Source organism: Gobius niger (assembly GCF_951799975.1).
Source record: "Gobius niger genome assembly, chromosome: 22".
Classification (NCBI taxonomy): Eukaryota; Metazoa; Chordata; class Actinopteri; order Gobiiformes; family Gobiidae; genus Gobius; species Gobius niger.
The window spans coordinates 11,282,103-11,309,285 of NC_136873.1; the positions used below are offsets into that span (position 1 = coordinate 11,282,103).

At 40.3% G+C, this 27,183-nt stretch overlaps 1 protein-coding gene across 1 annotated transcript in view; it reads right to left on the minus strand.

Annotated features, from left to right (window-relative positions):
* The window catches only part of lamb2l (laminin, beta 2-like), a gene marked incomplete at its 5' end in the record, with an annotated part of 80,855 nt that overhangs the window by 43,742 nt on the left and 9,930 nt on the right, over window positions 1–27,183 (minus strand). The window contains 5 exon segments of the mRNA XM_079580770.1: window positions 629–721; window positions 2,272–2,358; window positions 2,361–2,406; window positions 9,444–9,616; window positions 15,298–15,375. Coding sequence (XP_079436896.1) covers window positions 629–721; window positions 2,272–2,358; window positions 2,361–2,406; window positions 9,444–9,616; window positions 15,298–15,375 — 477 coding nt within the window.

The window sequence follows — 27,183 nt, forward strand, 5'->3', positions numbered from 1 at the left end:
TCGTCAGTGCTCGGGTCCTGAAGTTTAACTGTGTGATGATCTTCTGTTCACTGGTCTGTTTTTTCTTGATCTTCCAGGGTCGACAGATACAAAGCAGCCATTGGCTCCTTGTGGCATATTTACATGTATGTGTTCATTAATGTGCATAATCCCTTTGAATAACAAAAAATAAGAAAAACCGTGATGATGAAGCTCTCCCTCAAACAAACCTGTCGCTGTACGTGGTCGAGGAAAGTTGTGTGTTTACTATTAGCGTGAGAGCTCCTTTACCGGCGTCCATTTTGTTTCTGACGAGGTCAAACTGACGACCTCAGGCCTGGAGCTCAGGCTCATTATTGTTCCATAGTGACTCATGGATCTCTGTAGGAGGGTTAGTTTAAGGGTAAGGGTTAGTTTAAGGGTTAGTTTAAGGGTTAGTTTAAGGGTTAGTTTAAGGGGAAGGGTTAGGTTTGGGGTTAACCCTTTCCTGGAGCTCATTATTGTTCCATAGTGACTCATGGATCTCTGTGATAAATAAAGCAGCTGCTTTTCTTCACCAGTGACTTGAACCAACACTGACGGACCTTGAACTTGATGATGAGGGTTAGGGTAAGGTTTGGGGTAAGGGGTTTATAGGGTTAACCCTTACCTGGAGAGTCAGGACTGACCTTGAACTTGATGATGAGGTGAGTGAAGTGAAACTCCGCCTCCAGGTTCAGTCGGACGCTCACGTTTTCTTCTCCTGAAACACAACAGGAGAGGGAGTGTTTTAAAGCGTTTCCACGGAGACCGAGCCCTGATCCTGGTCTCAGATCACTGCAGAGAAACGTAAACAGTGTAATCTGATTCATCTGTAATCAGTGGTTAGAGCCGCTGCACATATGCAGAACATCTCCTCATCCTCAGAGTCGTGGGTTCGACTCCCGGCTTGAAACATTTAAACAGTACATTTGTAAAGCACTTTGCACGACGAGCGCTCGATAAATAAAGCTTTGACTGATTTTCTCCAGTTTCAGTTTTACCCAAATCTAAAAGTCACAGCCTCCAGGCCAGAGCAACGCCTCATTTGAAAGCTAAGGCCTACAGAACTCATGTTACAGTTTTGTTAACAAAGCTCAGAGCGTGGAGTTTGTCAGATCTTCATGAGTAAAGCCGACAGTTTGTGTTTAACTTAATCACTACAATCACAGAGAACCTGGAGCTCAGGAGGCTGAAGGGAGGGGAGAGAGTTCAGCCGCTCTGCTCTGGCTCATGTAAAACACAGAGAACATAAATGCATCAGGTCTGATTATTCTCATGAAAACGTCACTTTTTCAAATTATTTTCTCCAAACAAAAATTGCTGATGTTTAAATTTTTCAAAAAATGGCCCAAAATGGTTCAATTTTTCTTTTTTCATTATCAAAAAATGTAAAAAAAAAAAAAACAATCTACTATTTTCCAAAACTATTCCAATTTTAACATTAAAAAAAATTAAAAAACGTAAAAAAATAAAAAACCTTTTTAATTTCTTTACAATTTTTCAAAAAATTCCCCAAAATTCCACATTTTTTCAAAACATTTCTAAATGATTCCAAACTGTTTCAAAATCTTCAAACTGTCAAAGGAAATGCCCATATTTGGGAAAGAGTCACTTCCTGGATGAATATATCGGAGACTAAAAGTGGGCGTGTCTGCGGCGTTGGACTAAAGTGGGCGTATCTGAGGACTACAGTGGGCGTGTCTGTGGAGTAAAGTGGGCGTGTCTGGGGACTACAGTGGGCGTGTCTGGGGACCACAGTGGGCGTGTCTGTGGACTAAAGTGGGCGTGTCTGTGGACTACAGTGGGCGTGTCTGTGGACTAAAGTGGGCGTGTCTGTGGACTACAGTGGCGTGTCTGTGGACTAAAGTGGGCGTGTCTGTGGACTAAAGTGGGCGTGTCTGTGGACTACAGTGGGCGTGTCTGTGGACTACAGTGGGCGTGTCTGTGGACTAAAGTGGGCGTGTCCGTGGTACCGTTGACCGACTGCCACCAGGTGTGGTCCCCGTTGGCGTCCGACAGGTAGATGGGGGCGTGTCTAAAGTGGGCGTGTCTGGACTACAGTGGGCGTGTCTAAAGTGGGCGTGTCTACAGTGGGCGTGTCTGTGGACTACAGTGGGCGTGTCTGTGGACTAAAGTGGGCGTGTCTGTGGACTACAGTGGGCGTGTCTCTGGACTAAAGTGTGCGTGTCTACAGTGGGCGTGTCTACAGTGGGCGTGTCTGTGGACTAAAGTGGGCGTGTCTGTGGACTACAGTGGGCGTGTCCGTGGTACCGTTGACCGACTGCCACCAGGTGTGGTCCCCGTTGGCGTCCGACAGGTAGATGACGTTCTGGACGCGGTGGCTGCTGCGGTGGGTCAGCGGTCGTACGGGGAGGCGGAGTCACACTCGAAGCACTTGTCCGACTCCTGCGGGAAACACAACACAGGTCTGTGGTGAGGCTGTGCAATTAATCGAAATTCGCATAATCGCAAAAAAACAATTATAATTTTTTTTTTCAATTTTTTTTTTTTTTCTTAAAATTTTTTTTTTTTCCAATTTTTTTTTCCAATTTTTTTTGTAATTTTGAATTTTGGGATTTTTGTCACTTTTTTGATGGATTTTTGTAATTTTTTTGATGGATTTTTGTCACTTTTTTGCTGGATTTTTGTAATTTTTTTGATAGATTTTTGTCATTTTTTTGATGGATTTTTGTCACTTTTTTGCTGGATTTTTGTAATTTTTTTGATGGATTTTTGTAATTTTTTTGATGGATTTTTGTAATTTTTTTGATGGATTTTTGTCACTTTTTTGCTGGATTTTTGTAATTTTTTTGATAGATTTTTGTCATTTTTTTGATGGATTTTTGTCATTTTTTTGCTGGATTTTTGTCATTTTTTGGCTGGATTTTTGTCACTTTTTTGCTGGATTTTTGTCACTTTTTTGATGGATTTTTGTCATTTTTTTTGTTGGATTTTTGTCACTTTTTTGTTGGATTTTTGTCATTTTTTTTGCTGTTTTTTTGTCTCTTTTTGCTGGATTTTTGTCTTTTTTTGATGGATTTTTGTCTTTTTTTTGATGGATTTTTGTCACTTATTTGATGGATTTTTGTCACTTTTTTGATGGATTTTTGTCTTTTTTTGATGGATTTTTTGTCACTTTTTTGATGGATTTTTGTCTTTTTTTTGATGGATTTTTGTCACTTTTTTGATGGATTTTTGTCTTTTTTTTGATGGATTTTTGTCACTTTTTTGATGAATTTTTGTCATTTTTTTGATGGATTTTTGTCATTTCTTTGATGGATTTTTGTCATTTCTTTGATGGATTTTTGTCATTTCTTTGATGGATTTTTGTCATTTCTTTGATGGATTTTTGTCACTTTTTTGCTGGATTTTTGTCATTTTTTTGATGGATTTTTGTCTTTTTTTGATGGATTTTTGTCTTTTTTCTGATGGATTTTTGTCATTTTTTTGATGGATTTTTGTCATTTCTTTGATGGATTTTTGTCATTTCTTTGATGGATTTTTGTCACTTTTTTGCTGGATTTTTGTCATTTTTTTGATGGATTTTTGTCTTTTTTTGATGGATTTTTGTCTTTTTTCTGATGGATTTTTGTCTTTTTTTTTTGATGGATTTTTGTCACTTTTTTGATGGATTTTTGTCTTTTTTTGATGGATTTTTGTCACTTTTTTGATGGATTTTTGTCACTTTTTTGATGGATTTTTGTCACTTTTTTGATGGATTTTTGTCTTTTTTTTGATGGATTTTTGTCACTTTTTTGATGGATTTTTGTCATTTTTTTGCTGGATTTTTGTCATTTTTTGGCTGGATTTTTGTCACTTTTTTGCTGGATTTTTGTCACTTTTTTGATGGATTTTTGTCATTTTTTTGTTGGATTTTTGTCACTTTTTTGTTGGATTTTTGTCATTTTTTTTGCTGTTTTTTTGTCTCTTTTTGCTGGATTTTTGTCTTTTTTGATGGATTTTTGTCTTTTTTTTGATGGATTTTTGTCACTTATTTGATGGATTTTTGTCACTTTTTTGATGGATTTTTGTCTTTTTTTTGATGGATTTTTGTCACTTTTTTGATGGATTTTTGTCTTTTTTTTGATGGATTTTTGTCACTTTTTTGATGGATTTTTGTCTTTTTTTTGATGGATTTTTGTCACTTTTTTGATGAATTTTTGTCATTTTTTTGATGGATTTTTGTCATTTCTTTGATGGATTTTTGTCATTTCTTTGATGGATTTTTGTCATTTCTTTGATGGATTTTTGTCATTTCTTTGATGGATTTTTGTCACTTTTTTGCTGGATTTTTGTCATTTTTTGATGGATTTTTGTCTTTTTTTGATGGATTTTTGTCTTTTTTCTGATGGATTTTTGTCATTTTTTTGATGGATTTTTGTCATTTCTTTGATGGATTTTTGTCATTTCTTTGATGGATTTTTGTCACTTTTTTGCTGGATTTTTGTCATTTTTTTGATGGATTTTTGTCTTTTTTTGATGGATTTTTGTCTTTTTTCTGATGGATTTTTGTCTTTTTTTTTTGATGGATTTTTGTCACTTTTTTGATGGATTTTTTTTAAAGGCAACAAATAATCGTTTGAATAATCGTGATTTCAATTATGAGAAAAATAATCGTGATTATTATTTTTTCAATAATCGAGCAGCCCTAGTCTGTGGTGAGGGGGGGGCGACGGGTCAGGGGGGGGGTCGAGAGGAGGGAGAAGAAGAGAGGAGGGAGAGAAAGGGAGAATAGGAGAGAGGGGCGAAAGAAGAGGAAGAGGAGAGGAGAGGGGAGGAGGGATATTGTCTCGGTCGGAGCTGGATTCCAGAGCAGCTCTGTTAATGAGAGCGTCGTCATGGAGACTTTGCTGTTGCAGAAACGAGGGCGAAGTGAAAAGGCCTGTCCGTCTGTGAGGGGCCTCTCAGCAGGACGGTCCCGGGTTCGACTCCCAGCCTCCTCCACCTGCACTGACGCCTCACGGTTTAGGACGTCTGAGGAGGTGCAGAAACCTCCTTTAAAGCGACACATTTGAACCCAGACTGTGGTGAATCGCACGTGTTTATGAGGCCCCTCCCCCTCCGCCACCCGTCACCCGGGGCGACAGCGCAGGCCGGTCAGGACACGCCGCTGAACGGAAACATGAGGAGGAGGAGGAGGCGCCGGACCGGGGTCTGAAACACCTCAGTCTGGGAGGAACACGAGGAGGAGGAGGCAGGGCTGTGCAATTAATCGAAATTCGATTACGATTTCGATTACAACAGTAAACGATTACAAAATTAGCATCATCGCAAAAAATCGATAATATTTTTTTTTCAATTTTTTCAATTTGTTTTCAATTTTTTTTCAATTTTTTTTTTTTTTTCTAATGTTTGGATTTTTGTCACTTTTTTGCTGGATTTTTGTCACTTTTTTGCTGGTTTTTTGTCATTTTTTTGCTGGTTTTTTGTCACTTTTTTGCTGGTTTTTTGTCATTTTTTTGCTGGTTTTTTGTCACTTTTTTGCTGGATTTTTGTCTTTTTTTGATGAATTTTTTCACTTTTTTGATGGATTTTTGTCTTTTTTTTTGATGGATTTTTGTCTTTTTTTGATGGATTTTTGTCTTTTTTTGATGGATTTTTGTCTTTTTTTTTGATGGATTTTTTGTCACGTTTTTGATGGATTTTTGTCACTTTTTTGATGGATTTTTGTCACTTTTTTGCTGGATTTTTGTCATTTTTTGCTGGATTTTTGTCACTTTTTTGCTGGATTTGTGTCTTTTTTTTGCTGGATTTTTGTCTTTTTTTGATCGATTTTTGTCACTTTTTTGCTGGATTTTTGTCTTTTTTTGATCGATTTTTGTCACTTTTTTGCTGGATTTTTGTCTTTTTTTTGATGGATTTTTGTTTTGTTTTTAATGGATTTTTGTCTTTTTTTGATGGATTTTTGTCACTTTTTTGCTGGATTTTTGTCTTTTTTGATGGATTTTTGTCACTTTTTTGCTGGATTTTTGTCTTTTTTTTGATGGATTTTTGTCACTTTTTTGCTGGATTTTTGTCATTTTTTGCTGGATTTTTGTCATTTTTTGCTGGATTTGTGTCTTTTTTGCTGGATTTGTGTCACTTTTTTGCTGGATTTTTGTCTTTTTTTTGATGGATTTTTGTCTTTTTTTTAATGGATTTTTGTCACTTTTTTGCTGGATTTTTGTCTTTTTTTGCTGGATTTTTGTCACTTTTTTGCTGGATTTTTGTCTTTTTTTGCTGGATTTTTGTCACTTTTTTGCTGGATTTTTGTCTTTTTTTTTGATGGATTTTTGTCTTTTTTTGATGGATTTTTGTCACTTTTTTGCTGGATTTTTGTCTTTTTTTGCTGGATTTTTGTCTTTTTTTTGCTGGATTTTTGTCTTTTTTTTGATGGATTTTTGTCTTTTTTTTGCTGGATTTTTGTCACTTTTTTGCTGGATTTTTGTCTTTTTTTTGCTGGATTTTTGTCACTTTTTTGCTGGATTTTTGTCACTTTTTTGCTTGATTTTTGTCTTTTTTTTGCTGGATTTTTGTCTTTTTTTTTAATGGATTTTTGTCTTTTTTTTTTTGATGGATTTTTGTCTTTTTTTGCTGGATTTTTGTCTAGGAGGAGGAGGCGGGACCGGGGTCTGAAACACCTCAGCCTGGGCTACACGGAGAAACATCACGGAGGAAATGACATGTATGTTTATGGTTCAAAGGTCACTGGTCGCTCATTCAACCAAAAATTCAAAATGGAGCCAGTTTTTGTCAACAACTGTCTCACATCTGTCTCATGTGTTGTGCCCTCGTGGTGCCCTGTGGTGGGAGCTCCAGGATCTCGGGGTCTCTGCTCGAGCCCGGATGTTTGTAAAGTCTTTGTGCTTCTGTAAACCCGTCTGGACTCGTCCGTCTGCACCACCTCATGACATCATCAGGTGGAACCGATCGCTCGAAGCTCGAACAAAAGTCACGCAGAGACAGATGTTTGCAGAGCGTTAGCACCTGTCCCTCACACAAACACAGACACACAAAGGTGCTTTTGTCCCAGAGCGATAAGAGACGAGGAGCCGAGCAAACACACGTGCCTCTGTGTCCTCGAGCAGGACACTTCCTCCTCTGTGTCCTCGAGCAGGACACTTCCTCCTGGCCGAAACCAGGAGCAGGACACTTCCTCCTGGCCGAAACCAGGAGCAGGAGCTCAAACTCAGACTGGGAGAGCGAGGGGCCAGTGTTAATTTAGACGACATATTTTATTTCATTTTTAGTCTTAGTCTTTGGACTAAAATGTAATGTAATTTTAGTCGAGATTTAGTCGACTAAATTAAAGACAAACTTAGTGGACTTTGCATTGATAATATTCATTATAATCATGTTTAACCTCTTAACTCCCGCCTGAACCGAGAGCGTTTTCTCCAGTTCAGCTTTACCCAAATCCTGTAGGCCAGTGTAACGCCTCATTTGAAAGACCTACAAAACTAAATGGATCTTTTTCCTCACGTCAGATTTTTTTCATCACTTTTTTTGTCGGGCAGTCGACTCATTTTTGTCAAATTTTTGTGACTTTTTTGTCACTTTTTCGACAAATTATTCGCATTTTTTTTGTCAAATTCTTGTCATTTTTTCGTCCATTTTTTCTCACTTTTTTGTTAATTTTTGGTCCATTTTTGTCATTTTTTGTATTTTTTTTGTCACTTTTTTGTCATTTTTTTTCCAATTTTTTCGTAAAATTTTTCTTACTTTTTTTGTCAATTTTTGTCACTTTTTCGTAAAATTATTCGAATTTTTTTGTCAAATTCTATAATTTTTTCGTCCATTTTTTCCTCAATTTTTTGTCAAATTTTTGTCATTTTTTTGTCTCTTTTTCATCGATGTTTTCTCACTTTTTTCACATTTTCATCCTTGTTTTCGTCTCAGTTTTGTTGCTATTTTCACACCTTTTTTCCCAGAAGCTTTTAGATTGGGGTAAAGCTGGAGAAAAAGTGCTCAGTTCAGGGGGGAGTTAAGGGGTTAATGTTGTTCCTCTGCTTCATGTTTCTGCTCCACATGAACAAAGCTCAGAGCTGATCCTTTAAACATGATCTGAGGCTCTTTCAGACGCTCAATACAAGTTTGGATGATTTTAGTCTCTCCTTTTCATTTTTATTTAGTCTGATTTTAGTCGACTCAAACACGCCCCTCGGAGCTGGGCCTCTCCTCGTTAGTGGCTCTGCTGACGAGCGACGGAGCAAAACATCCGGGTTTTTTTTAAACAAGGAACAGGAAACTGCGGAAGGAAAACCCTCGACAGAAAAGCTCCTCACGTGATCTTGTTTTCAGAGCCTGTTTTGCCTCTTTTTGTCTGATTTTATTCTCACACGTTTTCAGAAAATGCTCGATCTTCTGAGAGTTTGCTCTGGTCTAAAGGCGACAGAGCAGAGAAAACACAAACATGAGGTTAAAAAAAGAAACTAAAACCTGAAAACCTGATCGAAAAGGAGAAAACGCCCTCACAAAGCAAGAACGACACGTCTGAAAGTGATGAAGTGTGGGCGGGGCTCAGGTGTGGCTCATGTGTGGGCGGGGCTCCTGTGTGGGCGGGGCTCAGGTGTGGGCGGGGCTCAGGTGTAGGTGTGGGCGGGGCTCAGCTGCATGTATACACTGGCTCTCACCTGTAGGTGGCTGACGATGCAGTAGTGCTCGTGTGGGTGTGGGTGTGGCTCAGGTGTGGGCGGGGCTCAGGTGTGGGCGGGGCTCAGGTGTGGGCGGGGCTCCTGTGTGGGCGGGGCTCAGTGTATGTATATACTGGCTCTCACCTGTAGGTGGCTGACGATGCAGTAGTGCTCGTGTGGGTGTGGCTCCTGTGTGGGCGGGGCTCATGTGTGGGTGGGGCTCATGTGTGGGCGGGGCTCAGGTGTGGGCGGGGCTCCTGTGTGGGCGGGGCTCAGGTGTGGGCGGGGCTCAGGTGCATGTATATACTGGCTCTCACCTGCAGGTGGCTGACGATGCAGTAGTGCTCATGTGGGTGTGTCTCTTGTGTGGGCGTGGCTCAGTTGTGGGCGGGGCTCAGGTGTGGGCGGGGCTCATGTGTGGGCGGGGCTCAGGTGTGGGCGGGGCTCATGTGTGGGCGGGGCTCAGGTGTAGGTGTGGGCGGGGCTCATGTGTGGGCGGGGCTCAGGTGTGGGCGGGGCTCAGGTATATACTGGCTCTCACCTGCAGGTGGCTGACGATGCAGTAGTGCTCGTGTAGGTGTGGGCGGGGCTCAGGTGTGGGCGGGGCTCATGTGTGGGCGTGGCTCATGTGTGGGCGGGGCTCAGCTGCATGTATATACTCGCTCTCACCTGCAGGTGGCTGACGATGCAGTAGTGCTCGTGTAGGTGTGGCTCCTGTGTGGGTGTGGCTCCTGTGTGGGCGGGGCTCATGTGTGGGCGGGGCTCAGGTGTAGGTGTGGGCGGGGCTCAGGTGTAGGTGTGGGCGGGGCTCAGGTATATACTCGCTCTCACCTGCAGGTGGCTGACGATGCAGTAGTGCTCGGCTCCGTTCAGGCCGCAGGTGGAGGTGGCGCTCAGGTTCACGGCTCGGCCAATCAGGAGGTTCCCTGTGGCCGGGTAACAGCTGCCGTCAGCGCACCCGTGTGGAGCGGAGGGGAACTCCTGCGCCGCCGCCACGACCACCACTGTGGAGCAGAGGAAGGAGGGGGTTAAAGAGGAGCCGCTTCCTTCAGATCCAGGGCTCGGAGTCAGAGTCAGTCCTCTTCAGCTTTTAGTCAGGGGGCGCTGAGGGACAACATTTACCCCCTGTTTATTAACCTCTTAACTCCCGCCTGAACCGAGAGCATTTTCTCCAGTTCAGCTTTACCCAAATCCCGTAGGCCAGTGTAACGCCTCATTTGGAAGACCTACAAAACTAAATGGATCTTTTTCCTCACGGCAGATTTTTTTTCAGCACTTTTTTTGTCGGGAAGTCGACTCATTTTTGTCAAGTTTTCGTGACTTTTTTGTCACTTTTTCGTCAAATTCTTACCATTTTTTCGTCATTTTTTTCTCAATTTTTCATAAATTTTTTGTCAATTTTTTGTCATTTTTTTGTCAAATTTTTGTCAAATTTTTGTCAAATTTTTTGTCAAATTTTTGTCAAATTTTGTATTTTTTTTTGTCACTTTTTTGTCAAATTATTCGCATTTTTTGTCACTTTTTCGTCCATTTTTTCTCAATTTTCCGTCAAATTTTTCTCACTTTTTTGTAATTTTTTTGTCATTTTTTCGTAGAATTTTTTTTTTTGGTCAAATTTTTGTCCATTTTTTGGTCATTTTTTATTATTTTTTTATCACATTTTTTTCTCAATTTGTTGTCATTTCTTGTCACATTTTTGTAATTTTTTTCATCAGATTTTTTGTAATTTTTTTGTCAATTTTTGTAAAAAAAAAAAAAATGTTTTTTTGTCAAATTTTTGTCATTTTTTTGTCATTTTTTCTACTTTTTTTTTGTCAAATTTTTGTCCATTTTTGTCATTTTTTGTAAATGTTTTGTCTCCTTGTTTCCAGAAGCTTTTGGATTGGGGTAAAGCCAAACTGGAGAAAATGCTCTCGGTTCAGGTGGGAGTTAAGGGGTTAATGTCCCTGTTTTTCCCATGGTCTGACCCGGGTGGGGGTCGCGGCTCTAAAAGGTTGAGAACCACCGCTTTAAACGCATGAACGATCAGCTCCTCATCATTACCAGGAGTTCATAGATGTTCCTTCAGGGTCGATAACCAGTGTTTCTGCTCTGTTTTCGATTTGGGTAAAACTTAAAGGGGATTCTCTTTTTGAGCGATAAACCCAGACGTTTGCGGCTCTTCTTCCTCGTCCTCATCGTCCCCACAGACCTTCATTCCTGGACGTGAGGAGTTCGTCTCGTGATGTTGATCTTTCCCAGAACAATCCCCAGAGTCGTGTCTTATCTTCACGTTTCTGAAAGAGTCGTCTGTGAATCATAAACCTGCGGTGAAGGAGCGGCCGGAGCTCAGAGGCCGGAGAGGAGAGGGGCGGGGCTTCAGGAGGAGAGGGGCGGGGCTTCAGGAGGAGAGGGGCGGGGCTTCAGGAGGAGGGGGCGGGGCTTCAGGAGGAGAGGGGCGGGGCTTCAGGAGGAGAGGAGAGGGGCGGGGCTTCAGGAGGAGCTCTGAGGAGGTGCACCACCTTTCTGACGGAGAGGAGAGGAGCTGGGCTAAAAGCTTAACCCCTGAACTCCCACCTGAACCGAGCACATTTTCTCCAGTTTGGCTTTACCCCAATCCAAAAGCTTCTGGGAAAAAGGTGAGAAAATAGCAACAAAACTGAGATGAAAACAATGATGAAAATGTGACAAAAAATTGAGAAAGAAAATGACAAAAAAATGACAAAAAAAACGACAAAAATGTGACAAAAAAGTGACAAAAAAGTGACAAAAAAGTGACAAAAAAAACGACAAAAATGTGACAAAAAAACGACAAAAATGTGACAAAAAATGACAAAAAAACGACAAAAAAACGACAAAAAAATGATAAAAATGTGACAAAAAAACGACAAAAAAACGACAAAAAATGACAAAAAAAACGACAAAAAATGACAAAAAAACGACAAAAAAACGACAAAAAAATGATAAAAATGTGACAAAAAAACGACAAAAAATGACAAAAAAAATAACAAAAAAATGACAAAAAATTGACAAAAAATTGACAAAAAATTGACAAAAAATTTATTTTTTTTACAAAAAATATACTAAAAAATTACACAAAATTTACAAAAAATTTACAAAAAATGACAAAAAAGGAAAGAAAATTTGACGAAAATGAGACGACTACCCGACAAAAAAAGTGATGAAAAAAAAACTGATGACGTGAGGAAAAAGATCCCTTTAGATGAGCTTTGTAGGTCTTAGCTTTCAAATGAGGCGTTACACTGGCCTACAGGATTTGGGTAAAGCTGAACTGGAGAAAATGCTCTCGGTTCAGGCGGGAGTTAAGAGGTTAAAAGAAAAGCGTCCGAAAACAAAATGTGATGAAAACGTGACGACAAAGCGATGAAAAAACAACAAAAACATGAAAAAAAGTGTGTTTACTGGACAAAGTCTTTTTTTCATTCTGCTCCATTTTAGCCCAGTTTTTACCCCAATTTTTCCAATGTTCCCCCCATTTTTTTGCCTGTTTTTTTTCTACTTTTTGCTCATTTTATTACTAATAATTTCCCGCCCGATTTTCCACGAACTTATTCCCCATTTTACCCTGTTTTTGCCCCCTCCATGTTGTGAACCTGCAGATCTTCACACATTATTGTTCGGTTTTCTTGTGGACGCAGAGGCGCAGCTGCCATGAGGAAAGGCGGGCAGTTCCTCGGGGCCCCCCCCCAGTCAGGGGCCTCGTGCTCTGCTCCGCTGCTGCAGTTACAGCTTCACCGTGAGCTTTGTGAGGAGGCGTCGGTGTAAATCTTTAACTGACCCAGATCCTGAGGGAGCGGCTCCGGCCTCAGCGACTCAGCGACCTGAGTCACTGAGCAAACACAACCTGAGGAGCTGAAGCCCTAAAACCCCCACCTGAACCCAGAGCATTTCCTCCAGCTCGGCTTTACCCCAATCCAAAAGCCCCTGGAAAAAAGGTGAGAAAATAGCAACAAAACTGAGACGAAAACAAGGATGAAGATGTGACAAAAAAGTGACGAAAAAATTACAAAAATGTGACAAAAAAAGACAAAAAAAATGACAAAAAAATGACAAAAAAATGACAAAAATGTGACAAAAAATGACAAAAAAAATGACAAAAAATGACAAAAAAATGACAAAAAAATGATGAAAAAATGATGAAAAAATGACAAAAAATGACAAAAAAATGACAAAAAATGACAAAAAACTGACAAAAAACTGACAAAAAATGACCAAAAAAATGACAAAAATGTGACAAAAAACTGACAAAAAAATGACAAAAAATGACAAAAAACGGACAAAAAACTGACAAAAAAATGATGAAAAAATGATGAAAAAATGACAAAAAAGTGACGAAAAAATTACAAAAAAATGACATAGAAAAAATATAAAACATTTTTCAAACATGAACAATTTTCCAAAAATTTCGAAAAATTTTCACAAATTTCCAAAATGTTTAAAAAAAAATTTTCATTTTCAAAAATGTTCAAAAAATGTCAAGTTTTCAACCATTTTCCAAAACTGTTTTAATATTAAAAAACTGTAAAAACTGCACACACAAAAAATAAAAAAAAACTTTCCCAAACCATCCGTTTTTTTTACACTTTTCAAATAAAAATAAAATCCCCAAAATTTCCATAATTTTCAAAACGTTTCCAAAATGTTTCAAAAACTTCCGACATTTTGCCAAATTTTTCCAAACTGTCTCCCACAAAGGAAATGACCATATTTGGGTCACAGCCTTTCCTGCTACACATAGATACTAAACATGTCAGTATTTAAAGAGGAAACACAATGACATATAAAAGACAAACAAATTACAAAAACGTGACAAAAAAATACAAAAAAGTGATGAAAAAGCGACAAAAAATGTGATTAAAAAGACAAAAAGTGACATAAAAAAGACACAAAAAAATGACAAAAAAGTGACCAAAATGAGTTGAAACCCCCCCAAAAAAAGATGAGAAAAATGTGATGACGTGATGAAAAAGATCCATTCAGATGAGCTTTGTAGGTCTTAGCTTTCAAATGAGGCGTTACAGGATTTGGGTAAAGCTGAACTGGAGAAAACGCTCTGGGTTCAGGCGGGAGTTCAGAGGTTGAGACAGAAATGAAAAGGAGAAGCTCGGTGTTTGTGGAGAGTTCAGGAGTCGGCTCATCCAGAGTCACGTCCAGCAGGAACTGAAGCTCCTCTGATGAAGAAACCACAGGAACCAGAGAGATGTCCTGCCGTACTTTAGTATTGGTGTGTGTGGTGTGTTAGTATATGTGTGTGTGTGTGTGTGTGTGTGTGTGTTAGTACATGTGTGTGTGTGTGGCCCTTTGTCCTGCTCGGGGGCCCTCACACTGACACATTCCTCAGATGCCCTGGATTCTGCCGTGACGCTGATCCTGAATCAGACTCTCACGACGGGACTTTTCCTACAGAGGCCCCGATCTCTCAGGTATCGGTATCGCTCAGGTATCGGTGTCGTTCAGGTATCGGTGTCGTTCAGGTATCGGAATCTTTCAGATATCGGTATCGCTCAGGTATTAGTGTCGTTCAGGTATCGGTTTAGTTCAGGTATCGGAATCTTTCAGATATCGGTATCATTCAGGTATCGTTCAGGTATCGGTATTGTTCAGGTATCGGTATTGTTCAGGTATCGGTATCATTCAGGTATCGTTCAGGTATCGGTATTGTTCAGGTATCGGTATTGTCCAGGTATCGGTATTGTCCAGGTATCGGTATTGTTCAGGTATCGGTATCGTTCAGGTATCGTTCAGGTATCGGTATTGTTCAGGTATCGGTATTGTTCAGGTATCGGTATCGTTCAGGTATCGGTATCGTTCAGGTATCGGTATTGTCCAGGTATCGGTATTGTTCAGGTATCGGTATCGTTCAGGTATCGTTCAGGTATCGGTATTGTTCAGGTATCGGTATTGTCCAGGTATCGGTATTGTTCAGGTATCGGTATCGTTCAGGTATCGGTATCACTCAGGTATCGGTATCATTCCGACATCGGTATCATTCAGGTATCGGTATCGTTCAGGTATCGGTATCGTTCAGGTATCGGAATCGCTCAGGTATCGGTATCGTTCAGGTATCGGTATCGTTCAGGTATCGGTATCGTTCAGGTATCGGTATCGTTCAGGTATCGGTATCGTTCAGGTATCGGTATCGTTCAGGTATCGGTATTGTTCGGGTATCGGTATTGTTCGGGTATCGGTATCGTTCCGACATCGGTATCGTTCAGGTATCGTATCGTTCAGGTATCGGTATCGTTCGGGTATCGGTATTGTTCGGGTATCGGTATCGTTCAGGTATCGGTATCGTTCAGGTATCGGTATCGTTCATGTATCGGTATCGTTCATGTATCGGTATCGTTCATGTATCGGTATCGTTCCGGTATCGGTATCGTTCCGGTATCGTTCCAGTATCGTTCCGGTATCGGTATTGCTCAGGTATCGGTATCGTTCAGATATCGGTATCGTTCAGGTATCGGTATCGTTCAGGTATCGGTATCGTTCAGGTATCGGTATCGTTCAGGTATCGGTATCGTTCAGGTATCGGTATCATTCAGGTATCGGTATCGTTCCGGTATCGGTATCGTCCAGGTAAATGAACCGTACTCGCCCCGCCCATCTCCGGGGTTGTGGGCGGGCTTTAGGAATGAGCTCCATTGTGTCTCTGAGGGGGAGGGGCTTAAGGTTATCATCTACTCACCCAGAAGCAGCAGCACCAGACTCCGCCCCTGACTCCGCCCATGACTCCGCCCCATGACGCTCGGCGAGTCCAGACGACCTGAGGACGACAGAGACACGGCCATGTTTCAAAATGTTCCAAACTTTTCAATGATTTCCAGGTTTTCAAATATTTTTCAAAACATGAACAATTTTCCAAAAAATTCAAAAAAATTTCACAAATTTCCAAAATATTTCACTTTTTTTATTTTCATTTTCCAAAATGCTCAAAAAATGTCAAGTTTTCAACCATTTTCCAAAACAGTTTTAATATGAAAAAAACTGTTAAAAAAATAATAAAAAAGGTTAAAAAAAAAAACTTTCACAAACTGTTTTAACATTATTCTATTTTTTTTCCAAACCATCCCAGTTTTTTTTACACTTTTCAAATAAATAAAAAAAATCCTCAAAATTCTAATTGTTTTCTAAATATTTCTAATGTTTTTATATCGTTCCATAATTTTCAAAACGTTTCCAAAATGTTTCCAAAACTTTTCCGACATTTGCCAAACTTTTCCAAACCCACAGAGGAAATGACCATATTTGGGTCACAGCCTTTCCTGCTACACGTGGATACCGAACCTGTGAGTATTTAAAGAGGAAACAAAGTGTCAGCGTTAACCCTGTGTCGTCCAATCAGAGCCAAACACAAGAGAAACAAACAGAACGAGCCCGGACAAGACGACTATCCTGCACTGACATATCTGCTGAGTGAGGGGGGGGGGGGCAGGGGGAGGGCATCTGACCCACAGGGGGGGGGGGGGCAGGGGGAGGGCATCCGACCCACAGGGGCCTCTGTAAAGCCTGAGTAAACACTGAGGGTGAACAGGGGAGGCCGGAGAGAAGGTTTATGCACGACTGCAGCCTCTGGAGGGTCGGCTTTGTAGCAGCTGTTCTCTTCATCTGGTGTGTTTGTCTGGCAGAAACCGTCCTCATTGTGCCTTTATCTGCACAAACCCGAGTGTGTCTGAATCATCCACAAATCTCTTAACAGTTCGATGATTATGTTTAACCTCTTAACTCCCGCCTGAACCGAGAGGATCTTTTTCCTCAAGTTAACAGATTTGTTTCCATGTTTTTTTGTGGGTATTCAACTCATTTTTGTGACTTTTTGGTAATTTTTTGGTAATTTTTTCTCACATATTTTTTTTTTTTTTGGTCAAATTTTTGTAATTTTTTGGTCAAACTTTGTCACATTTTTTGTTTTTTTTTCATTTTTATTTTTTTAATCAATTTTTTTTCATTTTTTCTCACATATTTTTTTTTGTCCATTTTTAATCAGATTTTTATCATTTTTTTGTCACATTTTTGTCTTTTTTTCGTCATTTTTTGTCATTTTTTCGTCATTTTTTGTCACATTTTTGTCACATATTTTTTCATTTTTTAGTCATTTTTTAGTCATTTTTTTGTCACATTTTTGTCATTTTTTTGTCACATTTTTGTCGCATTTTTGTCATTTTTTGTCATTTTTTTGTCACATTTTTGTCAAATTTTTAATCAAATTTTTGTCATTTTTTTGTCACATTTTTTGTCACATTTTTGTCATTTTTTTGTCATTTTTTTGTCATTTTTTGTCATTTTTTTGTCATATTTTGTCACATTTTTAATCAAATTTTTGTCATTTTTTTGTCACATTTTTGTAATTTTTTTGTCCATTTTTTGTCAATTTCTTGTAACATTTTTGCCACTTTTTCATCCATTTTTTTTCACTTTTGTGTCACATTTTCATCATTGTTTTCGTCTCAGTTCTGTCACTATTTTCACAGCTTGTTTCCAGAAGCTTTTGGATTGGGGTAAAGCCAAACTGGAGAAAATGTGCTCGGTTCAGGCGGGGGTTAAGGGGTTCATCTTTCATGAAATATCGAAGGTTTTCACACCTAGAACAAGGCATTCAACTATTTCACGCTTTCCATCAGCAGAGAGATCCTTTTTCTTTCCCATATTGCTTGAAAATGATGATCTGCTTAATAAAGTGGAACATCCTTTTTCAGTTGTTTTTCCCTTAACTGGGCTTAACCTGAAAACTGAACCTCCCAGACTGAGATTAATGTCAGTGATTCATCGAGCCCGAGACACAAAACCATCTATGAGTTTCTTTAACCCCTTAACTCCCACCTGAACCGAGCACATTTTCTCCAGTTTGGCTTTACCCCAATCCAAAAGCTTCTGGGAAAAAGGTGAGAAAATAGCGACAGAACTGAGACGAAAACAATGATGGAAATGTGACGAAAAATTGATGGAAAAAGTGGCAAAAATGTCACAAGAAATTGACAAAAAATGGACTAAAAAAATGACAAAAATGTGATAAAAATTGAACAAAAAAATGACAAAAAATTGACTAAAAAATGACAAAAAAATGACAAAAATGTGACAAAAAATTGACTAAAAAATGACAAAAATGTGATAAAAATTGAACAAAAAAATGACAAAAAATTGGACAAAAAAATGACAAAAAAATGACAAAAAAATGACAAAAAAGTGACAAAAATGTGACAAAAAATTGATAAAAATATGATAAAAATTGGACTAAAAAATGACAAAAATATGACAAAAATATGACAAAAATATGACAAAAAAATGACAAAAAAATGACAAAAAAATGACAAAAAAATGACAAAAAAATGACAAAAAAATGACAAAAAAATGTGATTAAAAAATAACTAAAAAATGACAAAAATATGACAAAAATGTGATAAAAATTGGACAAAAAAATGACAAAAATATGACAAAAATATGATAAAAATTGGACTAAAAAATGACAAAAAAATGACAAAAATATGACAAAAATTGGACAAAAATTGGACAAAAATATGACAAAAATGTGATACAAATTTTACAAAAAAATGACAAAAATGTGATTAAAAAAATAAAATAAAAAAATACCAAAAAATGACAAAAAATGACAATAAAATGACAAAAAAAGTTACAAAAATGAGTTGAATACCCACCAGAAAATGCTGGAAAAAATATCTGCTGACGTGAGGGAAAAGATCCTCTCGGTTCAGGCGGGAGTTAAGAGGTTTTTTACCTTTGTGACATAATCATAATCCTCAGAATCATTTGTAACTCAGTGCATAGAACCATAAAGAACAATAAAGTTTATCCCTTGTACATTTGAGTGGTTTATATTTGAGGTGAACCGAGGTCCCGCCTTAAACCCTCAGCTTTAATGAAACGACCACCGGGGGGGCCGCGGGCCGCGCTTCGAGAACCCCACAGTAACCACACATGAATGAGTTCAGCCTTTTCTCATGCAAATCCTCCCTCTCTGTGTCTCCAGGGACGAGGAATGTGGAGGGGGCGGGGCAGGGGGGTCAGGGGGCGGGGCAGGGGGCGGAGTCAGTCACGGCGACAGATCCGAGCTGAAACAACAGCCCCGGGACCCGAGTTATCCGCTTACCGAAAAGAGTCACGTGTCACGTCAACACTTTCACCGCTTTCAGGCGACTGTGTAACCACGGCGACCGCATGACATCAGCGCGGGGGGGGAGGGGGGGCAGCGAGGAGGGGGGGGGGGGGCACGTGCGTTTACACACAGCGACACATTCAGGGTGTTTTAACCTCTTTCTCCGGTTTGGCTTTACCCAAATCTAAAGGGAAGGAAGTGGCGACAAACACGAGACACAGGTCCACTGGGATGAGCTTTGCTGGTCTTAGCTTTCAAATGAGTTTAGTTTCTGCCTCAGGTTAAATCTCGCTTCCTCTTCACTTTCGGAAAATATGTGTTTGTTTTTGTGCCAGAAGTCGTTTTTTTTCTTACAGTGAACAACACAAAAAACTCTTTAATACAATAATCAATATTTGTGAAACTCAACAGAGATACTGAACATCCTGGGCCTTTAGAGCGCTGTGACCTGACCTGAAAACCAGAAACGTTTTTGGCACATTTTTGTATTTTTTTAATTATTTTTTTGGTCAAATTTATGTAATTTTTTTTGGCAAATTTGGACACATTTTTGTCTTTTTTTCGTCAATTTTTTTATCAATTTTTTGTAATTTTTTGTAATTTTTTTTTTCAAATTTTTATCATTTTTTTTCATTGTTTTTTTCTTTTTTAGTCATTTTTTTGGTCATTTTTTTTGTAATTTTTTGTCAATTTTTTGTATTTTTTTTTGTATTTTTTTTTGTATTTTTTTTGTCAAATTTTAATCAAATTTTATTCACATTTTTGTCATTTTTTTGCTCAAATTTTTATCGAATTTTCGTATTTTTTTTGTCATATTTTGTCATTTTTTTTGACATTTTTGTGTCAAATTTTAATCACATTTTTGTCATTTTCCCGTCAATTTTTTCTCCAATTTTTGTCATTTTTTGTCACATTTTTGCCACTTTTTCATCCATTTTTCGTCAATGTTTTCTCACTTTTTTGTCTCATTACCATCCGTGAACAACACAAAAAACTCTTTAATACAATAATCAATATTTCTGAAACTCAACAGAGTTACTGAACATCCTGGGCCTTTAGAGCGCTGTGACGTGACCTGAAACCCAGCAACTTTTTTGTCACCTTTTTTTTTTATTTTCTTTTATTTTAATCACATTTTTGTCATATTTTGTCAATTTTGTGTTATTTTTTTTTTTCAAATTTTAATCACATTTTTGACATTTTTTTGTCATTTTTTGTCAAATTTTTATCAATTTTTTATCATTTTTATGTCTTTTTTTTTTTTTTTTTTTTTTGTCAAATTTTAATTACATTTTTGTCATTTTTTAGTAATTTTTCGTCATTTTTTTGTCAAATTTTAATCACATCTTTATCATTTTTTTAGTCATTTTTTGTCTTTTTTTTTGCCATTTTTTTGTATTTTTTGTCAAATTTTTATTAAATTTTCATTTTTTTTTGGTCATATTTTGTCAATTTTTTTATTTTTTTGTCATATTTTATCACATTTTTGTCATTTTTTTTGCTCAAATTTTTATCAAATTTTCATTTTTTTTTTGGTCATATCTTGTCACATTTTTGCCACTTTTTCATCCATTTTTCGTCGCTTTTTTGTCATTTTTTCTCACTTTTTTGTCTCATTTCCATCAGTGAACAAACACAAAAAACTCTTTAATTCCACATCAATATTTCTGAAACTCAACGTTCCGTCCGGTTTGTGAATCACGGTGAAAAACTGAAGAGGAAAAACATTTGACAATAACTCGTCTGAATCAAACGAGAACTACATAACAATCAATCAATTCAATCAATACCAAAAAGAGCCAGCCTTTTAAACGGCTCTTTTCAATGAACCGATGCCACAGACTCGGCTAAATCCCGCTTTAAAGTGGATCAAAAGCCTCAGAGGATCCATGAGAGAAAAGCTTCAGAGGATCCATGAGAGAAAAGACTGATTGTTCCGAGGTTTGTCTTCAGAAGAAAGAAGCTCAAGTCTGTTTCCTTCATCACAATAAATCTGTGTCTGGAGGCGACTCTGCAGGTCCCGACTCGCCCAGAGCGGCAGGAGATCAGGTTCATGAAGGACACGCTGACATCTATATCAGCTCCAACAACAGGAGATCAGGTTCATGAAGGACGCTCTAGATCCATATCAGCAACAACAGAGGAGCTCCAGCAGGTCTATGAGACATGGAGACCTGAAGACCTGAAGACCTGAAGACCTGAAGACCTAAAGACCTAAAGACCTAAAGACCTAAAGACCTAAAGACCAAAAGACCTAAAGACCTAAAGACCTAAAGACCTGAAGACCTGAAGACCTGAAGACCTGAAGACCTGAAGACATATAGACTATTGTAACTGTTTTTCTCCAAAGTAAAAGTAGATCTACCACAGCCCTGTCCACATGACCCACCAGGACACACATGACCTGCAGCAGATCATACATGTACATATGTTTACAACCTTTATGAGCATCAATCGTGTGATTAAAAATAAAAAAGGAGTTGAATTGTCGCTTCATTTTGTTATTTACTACATACACATGTTTTACAATTCACACACATGTGTAAAGTTCTGTCTGAAGCAGAAGCTCCATGACTTCCTTCTTCACCTCAGACCTCAGAGCAATGAGGCCTCAGCCTTTTTACTGGAATCAAAGAGAGCACTGTATTTACTGTCATGTTCCTGTCACTCATGGTTCTGACTCAGTGAGGAACCTTCAGGCCTCAGTGAGGGACCTTCAGGCCTCAGTGAGGGACCTTCAAGCCTCAGTGAGGGACCTTCACTCAGGCCTCAGTGAGGGACCTTCAGGCCTCAGTGAGGGACCTTCAGGCCTCAGTGAGGGACCTTCAGGCCTCAGTGAGGGTCAGTTTCAGACAGAACTCCACTCCGGGCACGAGCAGACTGAGGGAGGGGGAGGGAGCGGGTTCGAAGGGCCGTCCGTTTGAGTCGTGTGCGTTTATCACTGAAGTTCCCAGGGTGCTTTGCAGCTTAGTGTAGGTTTAATCGGCTCAGGCCCCACTGAGGCCCCACTGAAGCCCCACTGAGGCCCCGCTGAGGCCCCACTGAGGCCCCACTGAGGCCCCGCTGAGGCCCCGCTGAGAACCCAGTGAGGCCTCGCTGAACAACAGTGAGACCGAAACTCCTGTTGCTCAGAGAGAAGAATCCCAGAGTCTCTTCAGGAGGTTCTACCTGAACTTCCTCTGAGCTGTGAAGATAAAACATTTCCTGCACTCAAAGTCTTTCCACATTCACTTTAGTCGAACGTGACTCGTCTAAATCTGCAGATTCAGGGAAACTTCAGCTCGACCTTCGACCCAGAGTCTGAGAGACTTTTGTTTGGGCTGGAGTTTGTTTAGTCTGGAGGTTTTATCAGCGCGGCCTTGAAAGCTCTTTCAGCTCCTTCAGCTCAGAGTCCCAGAGTCTCAGTCCCAGAGTCTCAGAGTCCCAGAGTCCCAGGGTCTCAGAGTCTCAGAGTCTCAGAGTCTCAGTCCCAGAGTCCCAGAGTCTCAGAGTCTCAGAGTCTCAGAGTCTCAGAGTCCCAGAGTCCCAGAGTCCCAGAGTCCCAGAGTCCCAGAGTCGCAGAGTCGCAGAGTCTCAGAGTCTCAGTCCCAGAGTCCCAGTCCCAGAGTCTTAGAGTCTTAGAGTCTTAGAGTCTCAGAGTCCCAGAGTCTCAGAGTCTCAGTCCCAGAGTCCCAGAGTCTCAGAGTCTCAGAGTCTCAGAGTCTCAGAGTCTCAGAGTCTCAGAGTCTCAGAGTCTCAGAGTCTCAGTCCCAGAGTCTCAGAGTCCCAGAGTCCCAGAGTCTCAGAGTCTCAGAGTCTCAGAGTCTCAGAGTCTCAGAGTCTCAGAGTCTCAGAGTCTCAGAGTCTCAGTCCCAGAGTCTCAGAGTCTCAGAGTCCCAGAGTCTCAGAGTCTCAGAGTCTCAGAGTCTCAGAGTCTCAGAGTCTCAGAGTCTCAGAGTCTCAGAGTCTCAGTCCCAGAGTCTCAGAGTCTCAGAGTCCCAGAGTCCCAAAGTCTCAGAGTCTCAGAGTCTCAGAGTCTCAGTCCCAGAGTCTCAGAGTCTCAGAGTCTCAGAGTCTCAGAGTCCCAGAGTCTCAGTCCCAGAGTCTCAGAGTCTCAGAGTCTCAGAGTCCCAGAGTCCCAGAGTCCCAGAGTCTCAGAGTCTCAGAGTCTCAGTCCCAGAGTCCCAGAGTCTCAGAGTCTCAGAGTCCCAGAGTCTCAGTCCCAGAGTCTCAGAGTCTCAGAGTCTCAGAGTCTCAGTCCCAGAGTCTCAGAGTCCCAGAGTCCCAGAGTCCCAAAGTCTCAGAGTCTCAGAGTCTCAGAGTCTCAGTCCCAGAGTCCCAGAGTCTCAGAGTCTCAGAGTCCCAGAGTCTCAGAGTCTCAGAGTCCCAGAGTCTTAGAGTCTCAGAGTCTCAGAGTCTCAGAGTCTCAGAGTCTCAGAGTCTCAGAGTCTCAGAGTCTCAGAGTCTCAGTCCCAGAGTCCCAGAGTCTCAGAGTCTCAGAGTCTCAGAGTCTTAGTCCCAGAGTCCTAGAGTCTCAGAGTCTCAGAGTCTCAGAGTCTCAGAGTCTCAGAGTCTCAGAGTCTCAGAGTCTCAGAGTCTCAGAGTCTCAGAGTCTCAGTCCCAGAGTCTCAGAGTCCCAGAGTCTCAGAGTCTCAGAGTCTCAGAGTCTCAGAGTCTCAGAGTCTCAGAGTCTCAGTCCCAGAGTCCCAGAGTCTCAGAGTCTCAGAGTCTCAGAGTCTCAGAGTCTCAGTCCCAGAGTCTCAGAGTCTCAGAGTCCCAGAGTCCCAGAGTCCCAGAGTCCCAAAGTCTCAGAGTCTCAGAGTCTCAGAGTCTCAGTCCCAGAGTCTCAGAGTCTCAGAGTCTCAGAGTCTCAGAGTCCCAGAGTCTCAGTCCCAGAGTCTCAGAGTCTCAGAGTCTCAGAGTCCCAGAGTCCCAGAGTCCCAGAGTCCCAAAGTCTCAGAGTCTCAGAGTCTCAGAGTCTCAGTCCCAGAGTCCCAGAGTCTCAGAGTCTCAGAGTCCCAGAGTCTCAGTCCCAGAGTCTCAGAGTCTCAGAGTCTCAGAGTCTCAGTCCCAGAGTCTCAGAGTCCCAGAGTCCCAGAGTCCCAAAGTCTCAGAGTCTCAGAGTCTCAGAGTCTCAGTCCCAGAGTCCCAGAGTCTCAGAGTCTCAGAGTCCCAGAGTCTCAGTCCCAGAGTCTCAGAGTCCCAGAGTCCCAGAGTCCCAAAGTCTCAGAGTCTCAGAGTCTCAGAGTCTCAGTCCCAGAGTCCCAGAGTCTCAGAGTCTCAGAGTCCCAGAGTCTCAGAGTCTCAGAGTCTCAGAGTCTCAGAGTCTCAGAGTCTCAGAGTCCCAGAGTCTCAGAGTCTCAGAGTCTCAGTCCCAGAGTCCCAGAGTCTCAGAGTCTCAGAGTCCCAGAGTCTCAGAGTCTCAGAGTCCCAGAGTCTCAGAGTCTCAGAGTCTTAGAGTCTTAGAGTCTTAGAGTCTCAGAGTCTCAGAGTCCCAGAGTCTCAGAGTCTCAGAGTCTTAGAGTCTTAGAGTCTTAGAGTCTCAGAGTCTCAGAGTCTCAGAGTCCCAGAGTCCCAGAGTCTTAGTCCCAGAGTCCTAGAGTCTCAGAGTCTCAGAGTCTTAGTCCCAGAGTCCTAGAGTCTCAGAGTCTCAGAGTCTTAGAGTCTCAGTCCCAGAGTCCCAGAGTCCCAGAGTCTTAGAGTCTCAGAGTCTTAGAGTCTCAGTCCCAGAGTCCCAGAGTCCCAGAGTCCCAGAGTCCCAGAGTCTCAGTCCCAGAGTCTCAGTCCCTGAGTCCTAAAGGGTTTGAGACTCGCATCACTGAAGCACTTTCCACAGTAAATCAGAGCTGACGTCAGAGTCGCTGCAGCTCCAGACTCTCCGTAACACGATCGTCACATGACTTTTCTCTCTCTGAACTCGGAGCTTCACAAACACAAACTGTGGCTCAAACCAAACCTGGACCTGCAGCAAAACCGGATCATTGAAGCTCTGAACCTCCACCAGGACCTACAGCTGCTCTGGAAACAAGGTCCAAAACCTCCACCAGGACCTACAGCTGCTCTGGAAACAAGGTCCAAAACCTCCACCAGGACCTACAGCTGCTCTGGAAACAAGGTCCAAACACCCACCAAAACCAGGACCAAAACCAGGACCAAAACCTGACGAGGTCTTAGCTTTCAAATGAGGCTGTACGATCCAGATTCGGGTAAAGCTGAACTGCAGGAGTTAAAGTGGGGGGTCAGAGGTTAAAGTGAACTGTGGTTTGTTACTAAACTCTTCCATCATTTAATCCCTGAGTCCGCCTGAACAGAGCACGTTTTCTCCAGTTACACTTTACCCCAATCCAAAAGCTTCTGGAAAAAGAGTGTAATTATCAACAAAACTGAGACGAAAACAAGGATGAAAAAGTGACAAAAAAGTGACAATTTGACAAGAGAAAAAAAGTTTAAAAAAATAAAAAGTTTAAAAAAAATTGACAAAAAAAGAGAAAAAAAAGTGAAGAAATTGACAAAAAATCGACTAAAAATTGACTAAAAATGACAAGAAAGTGAAAAAAAATTGACAAAAAAAGTGAAAAAAAATTGAAAAAATTTACAAAAAAATGACAAAAAATTAACAAAAAATTTACAAAAAATTTACAAAAAATTTACAAAAAATTTACAAAAAATTGACAAAAAAATGACAAAAAAGGAGAAAAAAAAGTGAAAAAAAAGTGAAAAAAAATTGCCAACATTTTGACCAAAAAGTGACGGAAAACGTAGAAAAACGTGAGAATTTTTTTTAGCAAAAAGCGTTGAAAAAGTGTTGAAAATGAGATGTAAGTCTTAGCGTTCAAATGAGGTGTTACTCTGGGATTTGGATAGAGCTGTTTGAAACGCTCTTGGTTCAGGCGGGAGTTAAGAGGTTTAACTGCAAAAGTGAGACAAAAACCGAGGAAAAGTGAAAACCGGATCCGGCTTCATCGAAAAGCCTAAAAACAGCAGCAGACGTGAGCCGAGGATGAGGACAGTTTGGTCTTAGCTTTCAAATGAGGCGTGACTCTGGCCTACAGGCTGTGATCAAAGCTTCAGGCCGGGGTTCAGAGGTTAAACGTACAACTCCTGTTTGATTCATGCAGCTTTGAACGAGGAGGAGTTTGAATTTTGACAAATGTTTTCACTGATAATGCATTTTCGTCATGTTTTTGTTGCTTTTTCATTCCTTTTTTGTGGCTTTTTGCCGTGTTTTCGTCTCTTGTTTTTTGGGTGTTTTTTTCATGTTTTTGTTGTTTTTTCATCGCTTTGTCGTCACGTTTTCGTCACTTTTTTGTTGCTTTTCCAGCACATTTTGTTTTCGGATGCTTTTCTTTTAACCCCTTAACTCCCGCCTGAACCGGGCACATTTTCTCCGGTTTGGCTTTACCCCAATCCAAAAGCTTCTGGAAAAAAGGTGAGAAAATAGCAACAAAACTGAGACGAAAACAATGATGGAAATGTGACAAAAAAGTGAGAAAAGTTTGACAAAAAAGTGACGAAAAATTCATGAAAAAGTGGGGAAAATGTCACAAAAAAAGACAAAAAATGACACAAATTTGACAAAAATGTGATACAATTTTGACCCAAAAAAATACAAAAATGTGACAAAAAAGTAACGAAAAAGTGGCAAAAATTTGAAAAAATGTGACAAAAAAATGACGAAAAATTTACGAAAAAAAGACAAAAAAAATTACAAAAAAAATGACATAAAAAATACAAAAATGTGACGAAAAATTGATAAAAAATGGACCAAAAATTTGACACAAAAAATGACAAAAATTTGACAAAAAAATGACTAAATAAATTAACAAAAATTAGTTGAATACCCAACAAAAAAAAATGGAAAAAATGTGAAAAAAAATGTGCTGACGTGAGGAAAAAGATGCTCTCAGTTCAGGCGGGAGTTAAGACGCTAAGCTTTTAGATTTGGGTAAAGCTCGGTTTCGCCCGGGGGTAAGGGTAAAAGGTAAAGTGAGGGGCCAGACCAGGGGCCCTTCTGTGCTCTTCCAGAATGGACACATGACCAGTCCGCCCCTGGTAAAGGGTTCGTGACCCCCCGCCCGGGTCACACCGTGAAAAACAGGAACATTACCCGACATAAAAACAAAGAATAAAACAAATAAAATTCATCAAATCATGGCACTCTGGTGAAAAAGCAACACATGCTACTATAAAACATTATATATATACAGTATGTGCGACCCCCAGGTTGAGAAGCACTGGTTTAGACCACAAGGTTTACAGAAATAAGTAGTTTTCATCTCCAGCGTAATCCCACAGCAGCGGAATCTCAACACCGTGACCCGGACTCAGACTCAGGATCAGGGTCAGGATCAGGGTCAGGATCAGGATCAGGGTCAGGACCCGGACCCGGACTCAGGATCAGGATCAGGGTCAGGATCAGGATCAGGATCAAGTGCAGGTTTGTGTCTGAGGCTGAGACCAAAGCACAACCACAAAGGAACGCAA